This window comes from Dermacentor andersoni, chromosome 4 (genome assembly GCF_023375885.2).
Source record: "Dermacentor andersoni chromosome 4, qqDerAnde1_hic_scaffold, whole genome shotgun sequence".
Taxonomy (NCBI): domain Eukaryota; kingdom Metazoa; phylum Arthropoda; class Arachnida; order Ixodida; family Ixodidae; genus Dermacentor; species Dermacentor andersoni.
In genome coordinates this window covers 169,465,988-169,492,977 of record NC_092817.1, presented here as the reverse complement: position 1 = coordinate 169,492,977, position 26,990 = coordinate 169,465,988, and the positions used below count along the sequence as shown (strand labels likewise).

Sequence of the window (26,990 nt, the reverse complement as noted above, 5' to 3'; positions counted from 1 at the left end):
CGCCCACCTAACCTTCTGCCGCCCCCTGTTACGCTTCCCGTCCCTTGCAATCCAGCCCGTAACCTTTAATGTCCATCGGTTATCTTCCCTCCACATTACCTGTCCTGCCCATGCCCATTTCTTTTTCTTGATTTCAACTAAGATGTCATTAACTCGAGTTTGTTCCCTCACCCAATGGGCTCTTTTCTTATCCCTTAACGTTACACAGATCATTCTTCTTTCCATGGCTCGTTGCGTCGCCCTCAACTTAAGCAGAACCCTTTGCGTAAGCCTCCAGGTTTCTGCCCCGTACGTGTGTACCGGTAAGACACAGCTGTTATACACTTTTCTCTTGAGGCATAATGGCAACCTGCTGTTCATGATCTTAGAATGCCTGCCAAACGCAGCCCAGCCCAGTCTTATTCTTACGATTATTTCAGACTCCGGATCCGCGGTCACCACCTGCTCTAAGTAGATGTATACCCTTACCACTTCCAGTGCCTCGCTACATATCGTAAACTGTTCTTCTCTTCCGAGACTGTTAAACACTACTTTAGTTTTCTGCAGATCAATTTTTAATCCCACTCTTCTGCTTTGGCTTTCCAGGTCTGTGAACATGCATTGCAATTGGTCCCCTGAGTTACTAAGCAAGTCAAATCATTAGCGAATCGCAAGATTCTAAGGTATTTTCCATTACCTCTTATCCCCAATTCTTCGCAATATTCAGTTCTCTGAATACCTCCTGTGAACACGCTGTGAATAGCATTGAAGACGTCGTATCTCCCTGCCTGACGCCTTTCTTCATTGCGATTTTGTTGCTTTCTTTATGGAGGACTACGGTGGCTGTGGAGCCGCTTTAGATATCTTTCAGTATTTTTACATACGGCTCGTCTACACCCTGATTCCGTAATGCCTCCATGACTGCTGAGGTTTCGACAGAATCAAACGCTTTCTCGTAATCAATGAAAGCTATGTATAAGGGTTGGTTATATTCAGCACATTTCTCTATCACCTGATTGATAGTGTGAATATGGTCTATTGTTGAGTAGCCTTTACGGAATCCTGCCTGGTTCTTTGCTTGGCAGAAGGCTAAGGTGTTCCTGATTCTATTTGCGATTACCTTAGTAAATATTTTGAAGGCAACGGACAGTAAGCTGATCGGTCTATAATTTTTCAAGTCCTTGGCATCCCCTTTCTTATGGATTAGGATTATGTTAGCGTTCTTGCAAGATTCCGGTACGCTCGTGGTCATGAGGCATTGCGTATACAGGGTGGCCAGTTTTTCTAGCACAATCTTCCCACCATCTTTCAAAAAATCTGCTGTTACCTGATCCTCTCCAGCTGCCTTCGCCCTTTGCATAGCTCTGAAGGCTTTCTTTACTTCTTCCGGAGTTACTTGTGGGATTTCAAATTCCTCTAGACTATTCTCTTTTCCATTATCGTCGTGGGTGCTACTGGTACTTTATAAATCTCTATACAACTCCTCAGCCATTTGAACTATCTCATCCATATTTGTATCTATATTGCCGGATTTGTCTTTAACGCATACATCTGATTCTTGCCAATTCCTAGTTTCTTCTTCACCGCTTTCAGGCTTCCTCCGTTCCTGAGAGCATGTTCAATTTTATCCATATTATAGTTCCTTATGTCAGCTGTCTTACGCTTGTTGATTAACTTGGAAATTTCGGCCAGTTCTAGCTGTAGGGTTAGAGGCTTTCGTACATTGGCGTTTCATGATCAGATCTTTCGTCTCCTGCGATAGCTTACTGGTATCCTGTCTAACGGAGTTACCACCGACTTCTATTGCACACTCCTTAATGATGTCCGTAAGATTGTCGTTCATTGCTTCAACACTAAGGTCCTCTTCCTGAGTTTAGGTCGAACACCTGTTCTGTAGCTTGATCTGGAATTCCTCTATTTTCCCTCTTACTGCTAACTCATTGATCGGCTTCTTGCGTACCAGTGCCTCTGTTATCATTCAACAATTTACGCTTTAGCGTCAAGCTAATGGCACACTCTAACTTCTCGGTTATCAAGGTATGCGGTGTCAATTCATTCTAAATGCAGAACTGCTAAAACCGTTATTTTCATTCGTTCTGGGCACTGAGTGCGCATGCGCGGTGATTCAACATCGGGCAGTGGCGAATTCACAGCAGGCCGTTAAAGCATCGAAACAGAAGGCGTGGCTGATGGAAGGAGCAACGAATGCACGCCTCCTGGGTTCAGCTTCACGGACGAAGTAACCCCGCGTGCAAGCCGTGACGATACCCAGGGCACTTCATCTACTATGGGCACCCACACAAAGGGAGATTTACCGCTTGTAAAATTTTCATTGAATACTGTTACCTGCAGACGCGGCCCTAAATGAAGGATATACCAGCAATGCATTTTTTCTACCTAAAATGGGGCTTTGTTGACAGCCAACTTGAGCTTTTAAGTCGGCGACTTTCTTAGGTAGACGCGTCGATGCATGGGTGGTGCGAATGTAGTGTCAAAGTTCAGCGCAAATTCAGCTCTCTAGCGTTCACGATAAGACTTTTCAGAAGGGGAAGCGAATGTATTTAACGAAGAAAATGTTTTTCTTTTGTGTACGATTACTGGGCTGGACACACCCCACTGGGTGCTAGTACTAGCTGTCCCGGGTAGAATCCCGGATATGACCGCCGCTTGTCGATAAGAGCGCATTGTAAAAAGGCTCGCGTTTACAAGCTTTTAGGTGCTCGTTAAAGGAGCCCCGGTGGTGAAAATTTATGGGCTGGTGCCCTAGTGCGGCATGAGCTTTATCAGGTCATGGAGTCTTGCACGAAAGGATGCCATTGAATTTATTAGTTTTAAGCGCACTGCACACTTGCTTTGCTGAAACGGTAAGTCTTTTCTGGACGACAGGACAGAGTGCACAAAAACACTAATTTGCCACATAAAAATAAGTGTGACCAAGTAGGTTATTCCTGAAAAACACTCTATCTTTAGAAAACATAAGCCCGCTGGTGGAAAAGCCGCAAGTTGGTTTAAAACGATTGCTTGTGCGTTTGCCTGGGTTTGCCTAACGGTGACGAATGCGTAATAAAGAGGAAACTTACGGCTGCGCAAGCTGTCCTTTTGCCACTCGGAGTAGTTTGGCCGATGAAACCACTTCTGGTTTTGATTTTTTAAGGGTGATTTTACCACTGAAATTTTGAATACAATTTAGATTAAATTGTTTTTAGTCGACCAAACTTGGGCGACTGTATATGGCGGTGATAAATTAGGGGAAAGCCATGGTATAGTACGCTACCCTTTACCCTTGGCGAACAATTGTAGCAGCACGTCCCGTCTTAGCTACGCTCTTGCTGAGCATTGCATCCGTCATCGGGAATTTTTCCTGCTCTTACAATAAACTTAATCCTTCAAGAAATTCTCGGAAAGCCATTTGCGAGCAGCATAGAAAAACCAAACTCAGCATCACTTGTTGAGAAATATTTATGGACTCCATCCTCGTTGATCCTCAATTCATTCGGATTCATTATTCCGTTCTTAATTGTTCAAATTAAGACTCGGCTACTAGACAAACATCTGTTTCTTATATAGGGCAAGTCATTTAGGTCCCATTGCAAATATACAAAATACCATATATTCATCATAGCTCCGGCATCCATGGGTTTTTAATGTATTTAGTGTGGACACGCTACATTCACCGCGGCGATGCCAAATCGCCAGAGGCGGGTACAAATAGTAATTTTCCTAATGTAACTGCTGGTTTCCATCATATTTGGAGAAACTATCCCCACAATCTCATTTTTATGTTTCAGCCTGTTAAATAATTCATGAAAAATGTTCCAGTGAGCAAGATATTTTATTCCAAAATTGTGGTTCGGATTATGTTACTGTGGCAAGCAGAGCTAGCATTTTATATAGCAAACTACAGATGTAGACATCATACCCGTTGTAAGTACTCTAACAGTTAAGCTGACAGTGTGTGTTCGTGAAAGTCAAGGTGGATGCCGATTCGAAAATGGTGGATTATTGGCCTGCACCAGAAATTTTCCCGCGTTTCGTTCGTGCTATGCCAGTCAGCACAGTGTGCCTTTAGTGAGAATGAAGTATTGACATTAGCGTGTCTACAAAACAGTAGAGCAGCCTCCGGTTTTTCCATCGAGAAAGGATCGTCCGTTGCTGAAACTTGCATGAAGGGAACGTCGTTACAATTAAATTTCCTTTCGTAAAACTCTGTCACCTGCCATCGCCTCATGAAAATCTTCTCCAACATTCACTTCTCGTCAGCCTTGGTGGAGAGCAAGTGCCTTCAAGTTATTGCACTACGGAGGAGAACCGCGAATGTCACGGAGAGCTCGCCGTACGTGACACTGTGCTTTGCGGAGGTCCAACTAGCTATAGATTGATTTCGATTGTTTGTTTTCTAATTTGTAGATGTGACAATGTATTTTCTTGTGCGTGATAGATAGATGATAGAATAGCTGATTGGTAGCTGGGTAATTGTGCAATTGTAGATGATTCGCAGCCTAAAAATTTTCTACTCCTGCATTTGTGTACGTCGCTCCTTCAAGAGCAATCACCTCCTAAGGCCTATATCTCAGAAATGCCAAGGACGTTTTCACATTTCATCAAATAAAGGGAAACCTAATGATGGAATTCTCGCTTCTGAAATGCAAGGCTTGCACAAAGTGAGACTTCAGACCGCGTACATGTGAGGTTAACCAGTGCGTAGCCACGGCCAAAGCAACAGGTGGGTTGTCGCTGCTTTCCACGGACGTCCAAGCACTTAGTGCACACTCTACAGACAGTGAACACAACACAGTTCCCAACTAAGTAGATCTGTTGACTACTTCCGAAACGTGGCGTGATGAACAAGTTACACTCCGGCAGTTTCAATATGCAGCATGATGTGGTCTTGGCAGGAAAGACATGATAAGCAACACAAAATGCTGCCGAAATTCTGAGAATTGTCTGCTAATGCGCAAGCATTTTCAGACATCGGAAAACGATGGGTAGGTAGACACGCATAAGTTACGAAAACCAAGCGAACAAAAGCGCACTAAGATTGCAGCCAAAGAACGGTTACGCAACAATTCTCGGAGTTCCTGCAGCAGTATTTTAATTCCATATTTCATGAAAGTTCATGCAACCGAATTTTTCGAACTGGCGATGCATGTAGCACGGCATTCTTTTTTTTAAAATATCAGCGCTGCCTCTAGCAAGTGTGAAAGAAATTTTACGACAGTGATGCTATCACTGCAAAGAACTCTAAGTGATCCACAGGGACCGGGACCTGGCATTTGCTCCTTATTCGCATCTTATGACATGCCTGAACAAAGAACCGGTGCACCCACGGGTCAGGCGTCCAGTAGAAGTGATAGAACGCCAATCACAAGCCACGTATGCTTCGCGGCTACATCGTGGCGCGAAACAACTTCCAATAATTCCACCGAAAAATGAATAAAATGTGCTTGTGATTGTGCTGGCATCGTTGGTAATTCATTAGATGGTCTGAATGCACTCAAGCTGTCAATGGCATAACATGTTCACCGAGTCAACAGGCGAAAAAAGAAGAAAAAACACGATGACAAACGCGCCCGCTGGCAAGGCAAGAATGGGAAAAGAAGAGCTCGTTAACACCAACATCGAGAACGCACGACCACCCTACCCTCGACCACAGTGCTCGTCACAAGGGACAAACTGGGTCCGCTTTAAGAGAGACAGTACTGGAAACGAAAATGTTCACATTATATATATATATATATATATATATATATATATATATATATATATATATATATATATATGTATATATATATATATATATGTATTCCAGAATTCTGTAACGCGCACGAATTTTCCCCTGGTAGCCATAGCACTTACAGAAGAAAGAGTAAAACATTGCAGTCAATATAGCATACGGTAAACAAGATAAAGGCGAAAGCCTGCGCGCTCGCAAGACAGTCAGTAAATTACATTTACATTGTCGTTCGAAAGCGGTGTTACTTACTATTATTACTTGCTTTCTCTTAACTCGTTATTCTCTTGTGCTTTCTTTCGGTCGCCTAGGCATCCTCACTGATTCTGTGTGGTTAAAGGCACACTAGAACGGCTGTGGCAAGTCTATGGAGAAAATTAGAATGGATAAGCTGGTTCCTTGAATGATTTTTTTAGCACTTTAATGATGAATGATTTTAGGCACTATAGCACTTTTAGTACCTACGAAGGTAGCTACATAGGGTTTTATTTATTCTTTTAGTACAGAATGAGGGACACGGAAAGGCAAATTAGGCAGACAGCGCTAACATTATACGACAGATATATGTCCAGTTGACGCAGACGTACTGATACTCCTCAAAACGTCAAAAGACACGTGTACATTGTTCGCCAGACATGAACAAAACCATGTAAACCACACGCAGGCACTGTTGTGGCCACACTGCATAATCAGAAGGGCGTCTGTTGAACGCTAAGAAAGGCGCTCGAAGTCTTTGTTTTTTATCATTGATAAAGAAATACTGGCGCGCGCGCTAGAATTTTGATGGCATAACGCCAGACGGACAAATTTTCGACCCATGAGTCATCTAAGGCTTTCGCCTTAATAACGGCATTTCATGTGAACGGTATTTAACTGGGAGAGGGGGTTACACTGCTTTGATCATTTGGTGGGAAGACAGCGCGGGTTATCAGGATGCCTTTTCTAGCGTTAAAATATCAGCACTTTAGCGTCGAGGTGGTGGCGCACGCTATCGTCTCTTTATTTTTTTTTTAGATGATTCCTACGGTTATCTTCTAGTTTACAAAGAGGCAAAAGTTTAATTGGTTCCCTTTCATCGTCGGCACTCAGTGCGCATGCGCTATGATTCCGCGTGCTTCTGTCACGAAAACGACGCAAGTGCTCCAGAGGCGCCGAAACAGCCATGGCTCAAGAAAGCGACAACGGAAACACGCCTCCTGCGTTTACCTTCGGCGACGAAGCAACGCCGAGCACAAGCCAGGAATTCTCCGAGGGTGCTTTGTGTACGTCCGACTATTGCGCTACGTGAGTCTTGCCGCTTGTAACAATTCTCGATGAATAGTGACCCCCGTAGGTATGACAAGGAACGCAGGCGTTGATAGCTATAGATTTGTTCTTTCTTTTAAGCAGGCCTTTGACAGAAAACTTCATGCCGCGTACTGCGTGGGCGACTTTCTTAGCTTTTTCGCGCGTCGATGCAAGGGTTATGCCAACATATCGCTACGGGAAGCATAGCTGCGGCTATTTATCGTTAAAGCCAAAATGAATGTTGCTGCCGGAAGCAATGCTTTTATCGAAGAACATGTTGGTCCCTCGTGTATGGTCATCGCACCGCACATGTGTTGCGGTGGCCCAGTGGCTACGGCTTTGCGTTGCCAGAGTTCGAGGTCACCCCTAATGTTTTCGGAACAACAGCCTAACATCCCTCACGGCCTTTCGAATGCTACTCGCCGTTACATTTCAAACGCATATTTTTCTAATGATCCCCTCTGAGCTAAGTAAACCTCCTTCACAAAAACATGCGCAAAGAATCGGTAGGCGGGAGCCATGGAGCTAGCGAAACCGAAGCAAGTCAGCTACGGCCGACGTACCTTTAGAAACAGCGATCACCACATGGCCCGTCAGTGCCCACTGCTTCACCTGATTTACCGCGTCACCAGCTAGCATCGGAGCGTAAACAAACTGGTGCATGGGCATGGCCAGCACGCGACCTCATTCCGCGATGCCGGCACTATAGGGACAAGCGCATACAAAACGAGAGAAGAAACTACTCCTCCGTAGCACCTAGGCAACGTCAGATATTCAAGGAGTAGAAGTCGCCAGATTTTCTCTCTCGCACCCCCGTTTACTCGCGTGTTCGCGCAGACGTCGGACGGTTTCTGAAATGTCATCTCGTGCTGGATGACTATCTTTGCCGACTGATGTGCCCCCTGTACGAGCGTTTGTCTATTGCCTAACATAAAACTCTTCCGCACCGTACACGCGTGCTGTTATTGCGCGGCTGTCACCTTGATGATTTCTCTTGCTTTTTCAGCTGAAGTGAAACTTATAGGCATATTTGTGTTCTATATCAGGTTTCAAAGAGTAACTTTCGAACCTTCTTTTACTGCCACGGTAAAGTCGCAAGTAAGAATGGTTTGCGGTATACAACTGCAGTAGCGCGTCCCTTCATTTAGTTTTTTTTTCTGAGGCTTATGTCTGAACTCGCGCCTTGTTCATGCCCCTGTAACTCAACTTAATTTGTCGGAGACGCAGCAGCGCGGGCCATACGTGAAGCAAACTCATAAGAACACGTTTATTTTTCGCATATGCTTAACTGCAACCGACGGCGTCCTTCTCTTTTCAAGTGTTCAAGATGAGTCTTCCGTTAGAGGCAACTCTCGGTTCTCTGCTATTTTGTGAAAGTCATGTTGCTTGTAATTTTAATTATTTATGAGATAGATTCCTAATGTAATGGATCCATGGTTCGTCATTGATTGAAATCGCCGTCAAAATTCTAGTACGATTACGAAGATTGCGAATCCAATCTGACGCGTGAGGAGCATCTCTTTATTGCAGCTCTGCTTCGAATTAAAACATTAAAACGTTTACGCAGCCTCTTCTTCGGAGCCTCACCCTATTTTATAGAACAACTAGATAAGAATGTTTCCTGGAAACCATTGGGTGATTATCGTTGCGATTCAGTTCCACGAGGTATTGACGCCACGACAAAAGGAAACCGAACGCATGTAGCAAACTAGAAAGCACTAATCAGAACCATTAAAGTGCACTAAAACTTAAGTTTTAAACTAAACGAAACTTAAAACGTTTCGCGCAAATCAAGGAGGCGTTTCGACTACGGTCAATTGTCGCTCCCCACTCCACGTGTTACACCGGGTTCGCCCTATGCCAGCCAGCAAGTGAGCATTTGGATAAAATGAAACATGACGTGCATCACGCTCTTTAACAAAATAGCAGTTCGCTTGTTCCAAATTGTGCTTTGACAAAACCTTCTTAAGATATTTCCCGCGTTACCTGGAAGCAAAGAGTGGGATACCGATACATATGTCTAATTCTAGGATTTGTGACGACTCCTTCGAAGACCTGTGGAACGCGTTGAGCAGCCACAACGATGGCACGGACGTCACTGGTATGTACCAAATGGCCTTCGACCATCAATACCACTTGCGAAGACGCTTAAGAACCTTCAAAGGAAAGCGCAGGTACATAGGTGACCACAGCAGGGCATTTACTGCACAAAACGACATACTTTACGAGCGTCACCTGTGGGTTTTCGTATGAAGAGCCTTTATGCAAACTGACCGAATGGCTGACTGTGGACGTTGGTGCCTGAAAGCCATACAGCATGCAAGCCATACTTTGACGACACAACTGACAAGGACATAGTTTGCAAGTTTCTAGCTCGGCCCCCCCACCCTCCTTCCCAAAACATAGAGATGTCACAGCTCTGTAAAACTTCATGTGCTAATGCACCTAAGGCGACCCATATTGATTCATGAATTACTAACGTACAGAAATTTTGAATGTTTACGAGCGTTTTGCAATGTGTCCCACCCACAACATATTGTATTTCAGAGTGCTGCATATTACATCATTTTGACCACTTTAGATATAATATTAGATGTTGTTTCCAAATTTGTGTTTTCCTTTATACCGCTCTATTGGATTTGAACGATTGATATTTTTCAGCTTTTACAAATTCTTCCACATCGAAAAATTTTCGTAAGGACATTCACTGCTAAAACAAAACTTTGTCAGCTGCAGTCACTACATTTGAAATGTTTCAATTAAGTGCAACAAGTCTCACCAAATTTATTGCAATGGTTGTCGTGTATATCTCATATATTTAGACAGAAGGAGCTTTACTATAACGAGAACGCGGCCTTTATGGTTAAAGCACATTAGGTTAGTGCAAAAGCTTGCTTACGCAATTTTGCGCATTTTCCATCAGCCTCTTAGTATCGCCCGAAATATGCTTATTGCTGGAAATGTAGAGCCAAGATTCGACTCCATTTATAGACAGAACAAAATTTGCAGGACGCTTTAGCTTCGCCTTTAAGAGTGAGACGCAACGGCATTCAGTGATCTCTGGCTGCTTCTCGCGCTTCCCGGTAACTGCATCTTATGTAACCGTAATGTTTACCGGTAAACGTTGTTGGCGAACGCTGCGCACGAAAACGACCTCCCTGGTAGAAACGCGGCTTGTTGCGTGGGCCGCTTATTCTCGATGGCGAGCGCCATCTGGATGGTTTTGCACGGAGCCGGGCACGTCGCTGCATGAGGGGTAGAAACGCTGGAAAATGGGTTTGTGTTTGAGTGCCTGCTTAAAACAATATTTTCCCGCGTATTAAAATAACAATCTCACGCTATCATGTCTCTAGGTTGTGTGCAAGTCGTAATTTAGGTTGTTTCTGACGCATTTTACTTTGAGAAATTCGCTAAGTTCAGTAACGCCTTTGCGCTACACGGAAGGCCTGCGTGGTTCCGTATGCGTAGTTCGGTATGATTTTTTGCTCACAAGACGATTAACGCAGGCGCCGGACCGGACGCAGACACCACATATCCTGCAACACGGGGCCCGTAACGCTATTGCGTTAGAAATGCGCAATCTCGCCTTCAGCATGGAACACTGTCGTGTTCTGTTCTGGTGTACTAAATGCCGCACATATTTTGGGGGAAATTCAACATTGCATAAATTCCGTCACGCACGTCTCTTTCATCATATGTATTGAAGAGGTATCTCCAGAAAGAGCACCGCATACAGAAGCCCTGAAGTCAGGTTACCCTATCACTAAACCCCAACTAAATCTTTGAGGACTTTTTTTGTTAGCACGAAATGTTGACGCTCGTTGATCGACCCTAGCGCAGTGACTACCTAACACCTCTGTTATTCTCTCAGGCCATACACATGTCACTGAAAGCGGGAATCACCAGTTCCCCGCCTGTGGCGTCCAGCACTGGCATCAATCACGCACAGCCCACTACAAGCCACGCTAGCATAGAGGAAGGATTGGTCATTCCGGAGAACATCGCTAGGTGAGCCTACGTTTGGAATTATTTCCTTGCACAAAGCAACTCACAGACGGTGCTTAATGCTGCCCGTGATGCAACTATGACTTTACTGCAGAACTTTTTCTATGGAGGAGAGCTCTGATGCGTGAAACGCACACAATGTCAACCGTTATTCTAAGCATGCGGTATGGTGGAGGTGGTGCTCACATGGTTGTCATGCTCAGCACTCTTGCAGGTTTGTCAGATGCGTAGGTACTACGCCATATTCGGTTACAAAGATAATAAAGAGAAAAGCGTCCGTCTAACGACAAATTGAAATTAAATTATGGGGTTTTACGTGCCAAAACCACTTTCTGATTATGAGGCACGCCGTAGTGGAGGACTCCCGAAATATCAACCACCTGGGGTTCTTTAACGTGCGCTTAAATATAAGTACACGGGTGTTTTCGCATTTCCCCAAAATCTAAATGCGGCCGCCATGGCCGGGATTCGATGCCGCGACCTTATGGTCAGCAGCCTAACACCATAGATACTGAGCAACCACGGCGTGTGTCTAAAGCAATCGAGCAATGCAGTGAGAGGCAGCGATAATTCTTAGACTTTCAATAATTTCACTATATGCCACATATTCAAATATTGTACCGTTTTGCTAAGACTTTGCTATGACTATAGCAGAAACCATCTGCACGGACGGACGGACGGATAGGGAGATAGGGAGACGGATAGGGAGATAGGGAGACGGATAGGGAGATAGGGAGACGGATAGGGAGATAGGGAGACGGATAGGGAGATAGGGAGACGGATAGGGAGATAGGGAGACGGATAGGGAGATAGGCAGACGGATAGAGAGATAGGCAGACGGATAGAGAGATAGGCAGACGGATAGAGAGATAGGCAGACGGATAGAGAGATAGGCAGACGGATAGAGAGATAGGCAGACGGATAGAGAGATAGGCAGACGGATAGAGAGATAGGGAGACGGATAGAGAGATAGGGAGACGGATAGAGAGATAGGGAGACAGATTGGCGGATAGGGAGATAGGGCTGAGAAAGCCCTGCGAGGGGAATGAGCCTAGCTGGAGCATTCTAAGTGAAACTGACTGAGACCTGTCTAACTTCGGGTGAGGCAGAGGATAGGCCCTTCTACTAAGACGATCGTCAAAGGTTATTTCATAAAAAGTAAGGAGTGGATCGTTCTGCTGGATTTCATCCTGTCCCCATTCTGCGTCCATGCCGCCGTGGAGCGTTAAATCTCACGCACGGTCATGGGCAAGCTCGGATCTGCATAGTGTCATTGTTATACATCAACCTGTTTTATTGATGAAAAAACATGTTACCTGCTCTGAAAGATTTTATTCCGAAATTACTGTTGGGATTCTGTCACTGTAGCAAGTGAAGCAAACATTTTATATAGCAAACTACAAGGACACGTTGTGCGTACTTTAACAGTTAAACTGACAGTATTCGTGCAAGTGAATGCGCCGTTTCATCTATGGTGGACGAGTGCTCAGCGCCATGTATTGGCGCGGGTGTGCCGTTCGCCCTATGTCAGCCAGCATGGTCGGTACTTAATCAGAACGAACCATTGCGGGCAGCTCGTTTACAAAACACGATTTTTCTTTTTCCGTACTTTGCTTTAATAGAACGTAATTTCACTTTTTTTTTGTCACAGCTAGTAACTGTCTAATCAATACTTTATTATTTGCAGGATTTCTGACGACGCCTCGCGTTACCAGGGGAATATGCAGCACATGCCTATGACCGACGGTACTTGCAACGTCGACGGTACGTAGGTGATTGTCCCTCGCCTTTACCACAAACATGGCAGATAGCCCCCAAGGTTAGCGTAGTAGTGGTACACATATTGCGTATAAAGATGCAATTTACCAGAGCGGCCAAGATGGCTTCCGCATGAGCAGCTTATAGCTGTCCTTACTAAGAAATTTGTGCTCCTCTGAATATATGCAAATTCATACGTAACTTATGCAATAGAAGTTTTTGAATAAATTTGTATCCGTGGGCTTAAACAGCACGCTTCTAGATAAGCGCAGAAGCCGAGATTGGACATTCCTTTCAGTGTATACTTCAGTAGTAAGTAGAATCATCGTTCGACCATTGGTCGAAAATTTTGTTTGCATAGCAGAATCACCGTGGGTTTGACCTTCTAACATCATGATAATGTTTGCCTTAAACAGATAAAGCTGGTTCACAAAGCAAGTGCTAGGATGCGAATGCCGTGTGAGATGTGTAGTTAGTGTGGCGCTTCAGATGTCTATGCCGGAGTGCCTTAACGGTGCTGTCACGTTTTAGGCAGTGTGTGAGAATTGCTCACCAATAGTATGTTACGAGTAGCAGAAATATCCTGCTATGGCCGAATGCAGAAGTTATAGCCTACAATTTCGAGCACCACAAAAGAGTTTTTATTGGAGCCTTTGGTTTTTTTTATTACCAAACATGCAAAGCCGCATGCCCAGCATAAACAACCTTCAAATGTTAATGAAAATGCGACGCAAGGAGAAACAAAATTGTTGGGAAGTTGTTTGCAATCTGTCGCCATAACGTTTCCATAAACATCACAACTATGCGCTTCTGAAACGTAAACATTATTGGTATTCAATGAGTAACAATCATAGTACCCAACCATTTCGAATGAGTGTGCCACTACTTAAAAATTGTAACGCTTTGTTAACGAAAAAATCTGCGCCATGCTTAAACACCGGCCTTCCAAACTGAACGTTCTTTTTTGTAAGGTGATCAGTTTTTTTGGATACGTCAAGCGTTATTCGTTCTGCCAGTATCTGCGCACCCTCTTTTGCAGGCCTGACGAACGTTGCGACATTAACGGTGCAACTTGTAAAGTTAAGAATGCCAGACAATAAAAAAAGAGTTCCTTAAGAACGCCTTTGCTATCACACCGTAATTCTATTGAAGCCAAAGATGAAACCGATATCTTTAGTTCCTGTGGTTGGGAATCCGCGCTGAATGTTTCCAGTAGCGTACGATCAGAGGTAGAGACACTAAGGTATGTGGGTGTAGTAATGCCGCAAACATTCTTAGCCAACTTCCCCCCGCGCCCCTTCATATTGTAAGTAAAGGTTCATTAAAAAAAATAACCGCGTCTTCCTGCAGTTTTAATGCTAATTGCAGTACCGTCGATGGTCATATTAAAGAGGGTTCTGCCGTAACATCCACCTTTTAAATCGCTCGCGTGTTCCTTTTAGTTTCGTGCAATTTCTGCGCCGTTATAGGGAAGAAGAGCACCAAGCTACAATAGTTGTAGTGCTATCCATGCAATCCATATTTGTAACGTACTTGGGGGCTTTCCGTTGCATAGTTCAGTGACATTGCGCGGTGAATTAACACTTCCGCATTTGTTTCCAAGCTAATGTACTGTTTTCAATACGGCTACTACAGATGCGTATTGCGCAATCTTTTTGAAATTCGCCCTATAGTCTCTTGATGGCCTACACAGGAACATTGGCGAGAACAGCAGTTTTAGCGCTCGTAATGAGTTGGAAAACCTGCAGTGCTTACAGACGGTGGTTATAAATTTCAGCTACAGGAGTCACGAAATGGGGTGCAGATAACGAGTCTCAGAAAGGCGAGTACGTACTTCGAAGACGCACCTATGTGTCATAGAAGGTCAATAAATTAAGGGCATCCGTCAAAACGGTACAAAATAACATTTGGTACACACTAACAATCCTTCTACATGTAATAGATGAATAATAAGCAAGAAATTTGTGATGCATTTGTGTGCTTACTACTGGATAAGACAGCAAATATGTTGGGTCAAGTGTTTCTCGCACAAGAGTCCGACATGTTGTTTTTCACTTCGAGCGCCGTCGTGCACATGTTCTGCCCCCGGCTTGAGACAAAACGTGATAATCTTCACAAGAATCCAACACTGCACATTCTTGATCGTGCTCGGCTTCCCCATTGCCACGAAGTTCTTGCATGCGTTCAAGATATAGTTGCAGAAAGAAAAAAGCACCGCGTACAGAAGCACCCCAGTAAACTTTCTGTTCCACTAAAAAACTTTTCCTTGCACCATAAGCATGAAATATCCATATCCCATGAATTGCCGTTGCACTACGGCGAATGAACACATTTACTATACATTTATGTTATACAGGTGTCGCGGACAATGGCAGTATGAGTTGCCAGAACCTAGGGTCCGTCAGGAGCATGGATAAGGCAACGCCAAGCACATGTCGCACTGGCATGGAGGAACCATCAGCTAATTTTGAAGACGGCGCCACGTAAGTTCACATTTAGAAAATTTCCATTAAAAAGCAACTCAGACACAGAGGTATGGCTACCCGTGTAACAATATGCCCCTACTCGGTAATTTCACCTTGGGAGGGGAAATTACCGTCGGAAGGCAATTCCATCTCTTCTGCTGGCTGAAGCATGTACGGCAACGGCAGTTTAGAGCGTTCGGCTGGCGAAACAGGCCTTAACAAACTTTATGGTTCCAACAGAGCGACCGGACACCACACGGCAGTGTACACACCCCATGCCGCAACCACGAAGCTACACAAGGTCACCCGATTTTCCACCCTGAAAACACGCCGCAATGTGCGGTACACTTGCAGGTTTGGCCTGCTTACTCGCTCCTCATTGTGGAATATGTAACGATTGGAAAGGAGAGACACTCATAGGAGCCGAGGCTCATGAAATAAGTGTTTTCCTGTTTTGCTGCAAGAATTACGCTGGCAGTGACGCACTTGCGCGAGGGATAAATGGTGCGATTACTTAAGTGACACATAAGTACTGTTCAGACAATATGGCGTCGGCGTAAACAAAACCTTTAGCTGAGAATCTACTGCCTAAATACCTTGGAAAAGTGAAATGAATCTGCTTGGCAACACACTGCACGAGTATTGAAGCTTGTCGCATTTAAAAAAAAATGTGATTATATTTTACCTGAAGGAGTTTCAATTTAGACTCGTGAAATATTTAAAGAAACGTGGAGAAACAAATGTAACAAGATTACATCTTTATAACTCAATGAAAACACCGCCACAATTAAATTAACTAAACGAAATAACACATTTAAAGCGCTCAGAATTCATGTATTACACAGCGCTCTGAAATATTCTGTTTTATAGGTAGATCATCAGTCCGACCTCGTACACATTGTATCGGTTTCAAACAAATTGCAAACGAATATCGAGGAAGTTGTTCGCTTAGGATGCTCCAGAAAATGCAGCTAATAGAACTGCGATATGTATTTTTTTGCTGTAGGTAACATTGTAAATTCCAAGTTTCTATTTCTTTTTAAACCTAGTGATTTCATAATTTTTCCACTTTCAAGCTCGAACAAAACTTGTGATGGATAATTTGCCGGGATTTACCTGGCTCTATCAAACGAAACTTGATCGTTTGATAGTTCTAATTTCTTCATTCAATATTCTGGTCTTGATGCCGGCCAAGCTGGCATGAATACAAACAATGCACAAGGTAACACCACACGAACCAAACCAGAACATTCCATGAGTGATGTAAACAACCACCACAAGAATAAATAAAAGTATACAAGTAAAAAGCCATTACCGCAAGAATAGAGACCAATGTTCATCTAGTGCTTAGCGTAGACATTTCAAACGAGCAAAATGGTGTAGAAAAGACATACACCATATGCGCTATCTCTGTTCTACTGCCCCTTGTATTTTTATACTAAATGGTTGAAAAGATGTCGTAGCAGCAATGCCTTAATTCAATGGTTGCAGCGTTCATTACCTTACCGAGAAAAACAAAAGAAAATACCACCTTCTTCGGTAGCATATTTAATCCATTCTACATGAAAACACTGAAGTATTTGGCGTATCTGCGGTTGCTACGTATGGGGGGCCATGATTACTTGTGTGTCGTTCTCACAATGCCTTCGGTAGGAACGGTGTGCAGTTCGAATGCGAGTAAAAAATAAATGACTCCATACAAAGAATAGAGGAAATCTTGAACCCGGAAGTTTGTCATTTTATTCGATATGAAGGGCTTGAGATAATACGTATGATGTCTGACAGGGCGTCCTTCCACCTACACTTGTCAGAATTAAAGCAGATAGTTCGCCTTTGCGCCATTTCCATTTCTTAAAGCGAGAGCCTCAAATGGCTAATTGCAATGGCATATACCGGCAAAAGTGTCTCTATTGCAGTGAAAGAAAAATACCATCGTGTTTAGATCTGCTAAGTTCCTTATCTAACCACCCTTACCTGGCATTTCTTCTCCGTTGGAGTAGCAACAAATACCAAATCTACGCGTTACTTATTACATTGTGTATACCCTATGTGAGACAGGTACGGGTCTTTATTATTTTAAAGTTTAGACACACACACCATCAAAGGCAACAGTGTTCAATTTACGCCAAACTAGTGCCCCTATCGAGAGCCAATATAAAATGCTGCAAGGTAGTGCTAAGTTCACAAAGTCGCGTTATCGTTAACGCACGATTTAGTTAATGAACCTCTGAACTGGCAACATGTGATTTTGACCTCCCCTAACTAGAGTAGGCCGTTTTTAACTTTTTGTCCGCGTCCTTGCAGGAATGCTCCTGGAACCGGAGGCAGGGAAGAGCGAGAGTTGTGCGGTGTCTGCGGCAACGTTTCGAGCAAACGGGATGGCTTACACGGGCACGCCAAGGAAGTCACAGATGACACAGCCCACATTTTCAAAGCATGTGAGCAGTCATTTGTGAAGACGTCCAAGTGTGTACACAACAGTACCGGCAAAAAACACAAATGTGAAACATGTGGTAAACAGTTCCACCGGGGAGATCACCTAGCTGAACATCATCGCACACACACGGACGAGAGACCCTACAAATGCGAAATATGTGATAAATCGTTCCGGCAGTCTAATCATCTATATAACCATAAGCGCACGCATACAGACGAGAGACCCCACAAATGCGGAATATGTGATAAATCGTTCCGGCGGTCCAGTCATTTGGAAGACCACAAGCGCACGCACACAGGTGAGAAACCCTACATTTGCGAAACGTGCGGTAAATCATTCACGAAGGTGGCGAATCTCCGTAGACATCAGTACACTCACGAAGAGTAGAAACGCCATGTGTGCCAAAAATGGGCTAATTCATTCAAAAACAAATATGATCTCAAGAGACATGTAGGCTAGCAATGTGGAAAGAGCGCTTTCGCCAACGCGAAATCTGCGATAGGTCCTTTCAGAACAACGCAAATCTCTGTTGTCACCGCCTGACAAAGCAAATGGATAAAACGCCGTATGAGTGTACGCAGTGCAGATGTCATTTTACAGACAAAGAAACACGCGATAGGCATGTGTGCCAGAAGGAATGCAAGATGTGAGCGATGCCGTCTGGTTTTTTCGAAATTGCGCAACAAGACTTCGTCGCCAGTACAATTTGGGGCGCTTCAATGTCAACAAATGCCGCAGGTCCTGGCCAGCGCTCACTGTTTCATGAACATTGTTGATGGTGAACGTTGCTTTATCAAACTGACTTCAAGACAAACCTTAATGGGCTGCAAAATTGTGTTTTGTGCATCTAGAGTGCTGATATGTCCACAAAAGATCCTTGACCCTCATTTGCTAAATGAAACTTCTTGTGCAGTTCTTTTGACAGTGTACAAGCAAACATGCTTTAATCAACCCTATTCGTAGTGTTCTTGCAGTGTAAACAGAATGAGATATATCTAATTAGGAAGCATGTGAGAAAGGAGGTACTTCAAAAGATTGGTTGCGCTTTGTAGACGATCACAAGGAAGAAGACAGGACAAGCGCAAACTAACAACTGAGGTTTATACGAGGAAAACAGTTAAATATCAGACCATGCCAGCGCAGGCGCATCAAGGTATCAGCAGCAGAAAAGAAGAAAAAACACGTGTTCCTAGGCCACGTTATCAGCAAATCAGGAGTACGCCCCGACCCACAGAAGACAGCTTCCATCGCAAAATTCCCGCAGCCAACCGACAAGAAGGCAGTGCGCAGATTCCTTGGCATGTTTGTCTGCTCTAGGCGCTTTGTCAAGGACTTTTCACGCATCGCGGAGCCGCTAACACATCTAACCAAATGTGATGTCGAGTTCAAGTAGGAAACGCCGCAGGCCAAGGCATTTCAAGAACTGAAACGAAGCATGCAGTCGCCGCCGGTACTTGCACACTTCGACGAGGACGCCGATACCGAAATCCACACTGACGCCAGTAGCCTAGGCCTCGGTGCCGTCCTAGTCCAGAGGGAAGAAGGACTTGAACGGGTGATATCATATGCTAGCCGGTCGATGTCAAAAGCGGAAAGCAATTATTCTACGACTGAAAAGGAATGCCTCGCCATCATTTGCGCTACAGCTAAATTCCGCCCTTACCTCTATGGGAGGCCATTCAAAGTCGTCAGTGACCATCACGCGTTGTGTTGGCTAGCTAACTTAAAGGACCCTTCAGGACGGCTGGCGCGGTGCAGCCTCAGACTGCAAGAATATGACGTCACGGTAATATACAAGTCCGGAAGAAAACACTCCGGCGCCGACTGCTTATCGCGCGCCCCCATCGATCCCCCGCCGCAAGACGACGAGGATGACAACGCCTTCCTTGGGATAATAAGCGCGGAAGACTTCACTAAACAGCAACGAGCAGACCTGGAGCTAAAAGGCCTCGTCGAGTATTTGGAAGGGAACACCGACGTTGTCCTTAGCGCATTTAGGCGCGGGTTGTCTCCGTTCACGCTACAAAACAACATGCTTGTGAAGAACTTCTCCCCAGTCCGCGCCAGCTACGTACTTGTTGTACCGTCAGCGCTGCGTCCAGACATACTGACCGCCCTACACAACGATCCAACCGCTGGGCACCTCGGATTCTCCCGGACGCTGTCGAGAATCCAGGAAAGGTATTACTGGGCGCGTCTGACCGCCGACGTCGCCCGTTACGTCAAGACTTGCCGAGACTGTCAACGATGCAAGACACCACCGACAAGGCCAGCACGATTACTACAGCCGATCGAACCTCCTCGTCGACCATTCCAGCAGATTGGGATAGATTTGTTGGGGCCGTTTCCGATGTCAACATCCGGGAATAAGTGGATCGTCGTGGCGACGGACTATCTCACCCGCTTTGCTGAAACTAAAGCTCTACCAAAAAGCAGCGCAGCCGAAGTGGCGAAATTTTTCGTCGAGAACATCCTCTTGCAACATGGTGCCCCAGAAGTCCTCATCACCGACAGAGGAACGGCTTTTACAACAGAGCTCACCCAAGCCATTCTGCAGTACAGCCAGACAAGTCACAGGAGGACAACTGCCTACCATCCGCAGACGAATGGTCTCACGGAGCGCCTGAACAAGACCCTCGTCGACATGCTAGCAATGTACGTCGACGTCGAGCACAAGACGTGGGATGCGGTCCTGCCGTATGTAACCTTCGCTTACAACACGGCGGTGAAAGAAACAACACAGATCACGCCGTTTAAGCTGGTTTACGGCAGGAACCCGACGACGACGCTCGACGCCATGCTGCCCCATGTCACTAACGAAGAGAATGTTGATGTCGCTAGCTATCTCCAGCGCGTCGAAGAAGCCCGACAGCTCGCCCGCCTGCGAATCAAGAACCAGCACAGGACCGACAGCCGACACTACAACCTCCGACGACGCTTCAAGTACCAGCCCGGTGACCGCGTTTTGGTTTGGACCCCTATACGCCGACGAGGGCTGAGCGAGAAGCTTTTGCGTCGCTATTTCGGACCATACAAGATCACCCGGCGTGTTGGCGCACTGGACTATGAGGTCGTGCCAGGCGGCATTTCCCTATCACAGCGGCGCCGCTCACGACCTGAAATAGTACAGGTTGTGCGACTCAAGCCATACTACCAGCGTTAATGAACTTTGGGGCTTCGCGTAACCGACCTTTGCACTTTGTTTCTTTTCGTTGTTTTGTTATGTTTAATAAGTGTCTTTTTGTTTTTCACTCTTATATTTGTATCATTGGGACGATGCTCTTTAAGAGGGGGGTATTGACACGTGTACTTATCTTTTTCGGGCAACCACGTTCCGCCGCCTAACAAATGTAATCGCACAGCGTGGGACGCGCCTGCATGTATCCGAAGTTTCTGGAAAGTTATCGATGCTTCTATCCGCTGTCTGTTGTCGCCGAACGTTATGTTATCTGATTTCATCACCCGACGCGAATGGTGTAGAACTTTGTGGAAGGCACGCGGGTTCGAACGATTAGTCTGGAACATTCGACGACTGGTTCTTTAAAAGCCGACGCGCTTGACCCGCTCATCAAATTTTCGACGATCGCCGAGTGTGTTTGCCGCTACCGTTGTTCTTTAAGTATACCCTGTTTTTGAGGGCACAAATTCGCCCATTGAAACGCTCGTTTCGTTAATCAGTTTTACTGCCTTCTTGGCCGTCACTACCACGTGACAATATATGGTGTTAAAAAACGGGCACGTCCTGTGCTACCGGGGCTTAGTGGAGAGACGAGAACTAGAAGTCGGATTCCTGATTAATAAGAACATAGCTGGTAACATACAGGAATTCCATAGCATTAACAAGAGCGTGGCAGGTCTTGTTGTGAAACTTAATAACAGGTACAAAATGAAGGTTATACAGGTTTACGCCCCTACATCCAGTCACGATGACAAGGATGTCGAAAGCTTCTATGAAGACGTGGAATCGGCGATGGGTAAAGTCAAAACAAAATACACTATACTGATGGGCGACTTCAATGCCAAGGTAGGCAAGAAGCAGGCCGGAGACAAGGCAGTGGGGGAATATGGCATAGGCACTAGGAATAGCAGGGGAGAGTTATTAGTAGAGTTTGCGGAACAGAATAATATGGGGATAATGAATACCTTCTTCCGCAAGCGAGATAGCCGAAAGTGGACGTGGAGGAGCCCGAACGGCGAGACTAGAAATGAAATAGACTTCATACTCTGCGCTAACCCTGGCATCATACAATATGTCGACGTGCTCAGCAGGGTGCGCTGCAGTGACCATAGGATGGTAACAACTCGAATTAGCCTAGACCTGAGGAGGGAACGGAAGCAGCTGGTACATAGGAAGTCGATCAATGAGTTAGCGGTAAGAGGGAAAATAGAGGAATTCCTGATCAAGCTACAGAACAGGTATTCGGCTTTAACTCAGGAAGAGGACCTTAGTGTTGAAGCAATCAACGAGAATCTTGTGGGCATCATTAAGGAGTGTGCAATAGAAGTCGGTGGTAACTCCGTTAGACAGGTTACCAGCAAGCTATCGCACGAGACGAAAGATCTGATCAAGAAACGCCAATGCATGAAAGCTCTAACTCTACAGCTAGAATAGAACTGGCAGAACTTTCGAAGTTAATCAACTAGCGTAAGACAGCTGACATAAGGAAGTATAATATTGATAGAATTGAACATGCTCTCGGGAACGGAGGAAGCCTAAAAGCAGTGAAGAAAAAACTAGGAATTGGCAAGGATCTGATGCATGCGTTAAGAGACAAAGCCGGCAATATCATTACTAATATGGATGAGATAGTTCAAGTGGCTGAGGAGTTCTATAGAGATTTATACAGTACCAATGGCACCCACGACGACAATGCAAGAGAGAGTAGACTAGAGGAATTCGAATTCCCACACGTAATGCAAGAAGAAGTAAAGAAAGTCTTGGGAGCTATGCAAAGGGGGAAGGCAGCTGGGGAGGTTCAGGTAACAGCAGATTTGTTGAAGGATGGGGGGCACATTGTTCTAGAGAAACTGGCCACCCCGTACACGCAATGCCTCATGACTTCGAGCGTACCGAATCTTGGAAAAACGCTAACATAATCCTCATCCATAAGGGGACGCCAAAGACTTGAAAAATTATAGACCGATCAGTTTACTGTTCGTTGCCTACAAAGTATTTACTAAGGTAATTGCAAATAGAATCAGGAACACCTTAGACTTCCGTCAACCAAAGGACCAGGCAGGATTCCGTAAAGGCTACTCAACAATAGACCATATGCACACTATCAATCAGGTGACAGAAAAATGTGCGGAATATAACCAACCTTTATATATAGCTTTCATTGATTACGAGAAAGCGTTTGATTCAGTCGTAACCTCAGCAGTCATGGAGGCATTGCGGAATCAGGGTGTAGACAAGCCGTATGTAAAAATACTGAAAGATATCTATAGCGGCTCCACAGCCACCGTAGTCCTCCATAAAGAAAGCAAAAAGAATCCCCAATAAAGAAAGGCGTCAGGCAGGGAGATACGATCTCTACAATGCTATTCACAGCGTGTTTACAGGATGTATTCAGAGACCTGGATTGGGAAGAATTGGGGATAAGAGTTAATGGAGAATACCTTAGTAACTTGCGAATCGCTGATCATATTGCCTTGCTTAGTAATTCAGGGGACCAACTGCAATGCATGCTCACTGACTTGGAGAGGCAAAGCCAAAGGGTGGGATTAAAAATTGATCTGCAGAAAACTAAAGTAATGTTTAACAGTCTCGGAAGAGAACAGCAGTTTACAATAGGTAGTGAGTCACTGGAAGTGGTAAGGGAATACATCTACTTAGGACAGGTAGTGACTGCGGATCCGGATCATGAGACTGAAATAACCAGAAGAATAAGAATGGGCTGGGGTGCGTTTGGCAGGCATTCTCAGATCACGAACAGCAGGTCGCCATTATCCCTCAAGAGAAAAGTTTATAACAGCTGTGTCTTACCAGTACTCACGTACGGGGCAGAAACCTGGAGGCTTACGAAAAGGATTCTAGTTAAATTGAAGACGACGCAACGAGCTATGGAAAGAAGAATGATAGGTGTAACATTAAGGGATAAAAGAGCAGATTGTGTGAGGGAACAAACGCGAGTTAATGATATTTTAGTTGAAATCAGGAAAAAGAAATGGGCATGGGCAGGGCACGTAATGAGGAGGGAAGATAACCGATGGTCATTAAGAGTTCCGGAATGAATTCCAAGGGAAGGAAAGCGTAGCAGAGGGCGGCAGAAAGTTAGGTGGGCGGACGAGATTAAGAAGTTTGCAGGGACAACATGGCCACTATTAGTACGTGACCTGGGTATTTGGAGTAGTATGGGAGAGGCCTTTGCCCTGCAGTGAGTATAACCAGGCTGATGATGATGATGATGATGTAGTCGAACCTTCGTAATCAAAGTGCATGCTCAATACGAATACAAATGTGCATTCGTGAAGCCTTGCAAGCGCCAACTATTATGCTACAATGTCCAACGGATCATTCATCAATACCCGACAAACGTTAGCCGACAATCACTTATTGGATGATTGACGTCTACGCTCGCAACTATTTTTCTGCCCGAGTGCAACTCGTTTTCTGCGGTCCCGTTCTATATTAAAAGAGTTAGTTGCGTGACTCAAGGTCCTCGTTTGTGTACTGTTCACAATCACTACAACGTGGCATCCCCTAGAAGTGCTTGTTGGGACCGGATACACCTAGCAAGCCATGAAAACAACGTAAACATTATCGGCCAGCGAGCTCGCCACAACCTATGACTACTACCTGGGTACGCTCGTCTGGCCGAGAATACTAGCAAGATCGTAGCCCAATCAGCAGTCCCAATAACAATCCTTGCATCGCCAGCGATGCACGCCCTGCAACAGAAAATGCAGCCACCATTCTTCAACAGATCATCGTTTAAGATGCGGAAAGCAGGCTGGGCACCAAAGCATAAATCGCCAGATGTAACTGTTGAAAGTGCGACTAGCTGCGTCATGACTATTTTTCATTAAGACACCACGAGGACGTGGTTTGAAAAGCGCGACTCCGGCATAAGAACGTGGGAGCTGTTTTGCAGGGGCTTCCTACGAAAATTCACGAGCGCTTTGGGCAAGCAGCTGGTCAAAACTATGATATAAACTTGGGCACGGCTACCGAATGAGCACATCGCGATCTTCACGGAAGATATGAGCCGCCTTTTAGGCACGCCCACCCAGACATGTCGGAGAAGGAGTGTTTTCTCATGCCTGGTTTAAGGCACGATTTACGCCGGACTAATTAGTAAACCGGCCAAGACCATCGCAAAATTTCCCACAGAAGCCCCATCGACAAGATGCTGGCAATGCGCACTCGGCAGCATAGCCGCTTAGTGCTATCGCTGAAGTGAAGAATACGGGCACTAGGCTCCCTCAAGCTCTTAAAGCCCCTCGGAGCCGTTGTAGGCGAGTAATTGCGTAGGATATTCTGTTCGACGCTGCCTCAAGTAGCCTTGATTGCGGACATCGTCTAAAGCATATCCAGCAGTCATTATGAGTCCCTGGTTCTTCGCATCTCAAGCAGGAAGCGATCACCTGCGTCACTGTCATCCGCCGTCGACGCACCCCTCCACTCCCGCACCAGAATGCTGGAACTCTTTGATTCCGTCGCCATTGGCCGCCACCAACCCAGCCGCCCATCAGCTCAGTCAGTTCCCCGAGGAAGACACACGTATGATGTGCACCCGATCACCGCCTGCTCTGCTGTCACAGCGTAACTGCAGGCCACGTCTACTGCCGATAACCATACCGTGAAATGCTACTACGATATCTCGCGCGCTAGTCTCCACGTCTATAGCAAGGAGAGCGACTACGTCAAATTCACAACCAATTGACTTCAACTCGGGGGGAGCCCAACAACTTTTCCCATCGCCCTGGCCGCGGCACTACCTCTCTCTGCAGTGCCCACTGTACACTGGCCCAATACGTGGCCAGTATTTTCATGAACTCATATTCGGCAGACAGCACGAACTAGCAGTCTGCACGACGTAGCAACAACACGCTGCAATTTCGAATAACCTCCAAAGGAAAAGCACGCCTCCTACAGAGGATACGACGTCAGTGCGAGGCAATGCGATCCAGATTTCATTCAACGCCACAAAATAACTAACGCAGCAATACTAATTAGCAACCTCGATGTGTTCCTCGATGTTCACACAGACGCCGCTTTAGTGGACACAGGAGCCGACTACTCCGTTATGACTGAATCGTTCACCGTGCAGTCTGTGCAAGTTCCGCGATTCTGTGCGCGATTCTGTGATGGTCACCAACTGTAAAGCGAAACGAACATGTCTACACATATGGCGCCGGGCATCCTGCAATATACACTGGAACGTACAAGAACACCAGCAGAGCTCGGAATGGTATGCGGACGGACACGCAATTTAGTTTGAGAGATGAATACTTATTCTACGCGTTGATATAGTTGGTAATATAAAATATACACGAGGTCACGCAACGGATCCTAACCGAGGGGAACACATAACTGACCACTTAAAGATTGCGCCGGGAAGTCATGTGAACAGCGAATGTACAAAAGCACGGAAAGACGAATCGAAGAGTTGCTGGTTGTTGAAGTTGGGGAGTTGCCGCGATGTAGAGCCATCGTTACGTGTTTCAGGAATTTTTATCAGTATTAAATTACAAGACTGTAACAGACAAGAAACTTCTGCCAATATATATATACATACTGTCATGACGCGTATGTGGAAGAACTGTATAGCTTGGAGACTCCAACCCAGGTTTCCAACAAAAATAAAGGCTCTTTCTGGATTCCTAAGTACGTGGCGCTCACTAAATCTTGTAGTACTGCCTGCTATCGGGGAAGTTCATGTTTCTGTGCTAATCAACGGACTCAAAAATGACTACAGCAATAACCAATGCTTGTCGATTGGGCCTCACTAGCATGGTCATTAGAAGGCATCCAAAGAAGATAGCTTAAAGAACACATCTGTAAAGTAATCTAAACAAAAAGGAAGCATGTGCCCCCCGATATGTGCTTTACAGTTGTGCTTTCCGCTTGTGCGCAATAAGATAAAATGGCTGGTAGCAGACCGTCTCCTAGTGCCCAAAAACTAAAACTGTGACGATTCCGCATGTGTACGAAATACATATATGTGCAAAAAGAATGAGCCATACGATTTGAAGTTTTGTTAGTCGGCAAACCATGTAAGGCGACCGCAAGTAGGAACGTTGGCTCAGGACGTCTTGGTAAGCTGGAATTATTAAAATCGGCGCCAACGATCATGCAGTCATCGCATCTCGACGCTGTTCGACA

At 45.3% G+C, this 26,990-nt stretch overlaps 1 protein-coding gene across 2 annotated transcripts; it reads left to right on the top strand.

The window, feature by feature from the left end:
- The first annotated feature begins 6,642 nt into the window (after window positions 1–6,642).
- LOC129386627 (uncharacterized) lies at window positions 6,643–18,918 on the top strand. Of its 2 annotated transcripts, XM_055074708.2 has the most exons (6): window positions 6,643–6,994; window positions 9,028–9,098; window positions 10,869–11,005; window positions 12,690–12,766; window positions 15,117–15,243; window positions 17,530–18,918. In XM_055074708.2, the coding sequence occupies exons 2-6, from the start codon at window positions 9,081–9,083 to the stop codon at window positions 18,047–18,049; spliced, it is 879 nt and encodes a 292-aa protein (XP_054930683.2). In that variant the 5' UTR covers window positions 6,643–6,994; window positions 9,028–9,080; the 3' UTR covers window positions 18,050–18,918. The 2 variants fall into 2 exon arrangements, with proteins under 2 accessions (XP_054930683.2, XP_072143666.1); XM_072287565.1 differs by lacking the exon at window positions 15,117–15,243.
- Window positions 18,919–26,990: the final 8,072 nt, after the last annotated feature.

What these genes read in the sequence shown, in the direction of transcription:
- LOC129386627 (XM_055074708.2), top strand. An exon ending in ATTCCGGAGAACATCGCTAG is followed by an intron (nt 11,006 to 12,689) that starts GTGAGCCTACGT and finishes TATTATTTGCAG; the next exon opens with GATTTCTGACGACGCCTCGC. An exon ending in AATTTTGAAGACGGCGCCAC is followed by an intron (nt 15,244 to 17,529) that starts GTAAGTTCACAT and finishes GCGTCCTTGCAG; the next exon opens with GAATGCTCCTGGAACCGGAG.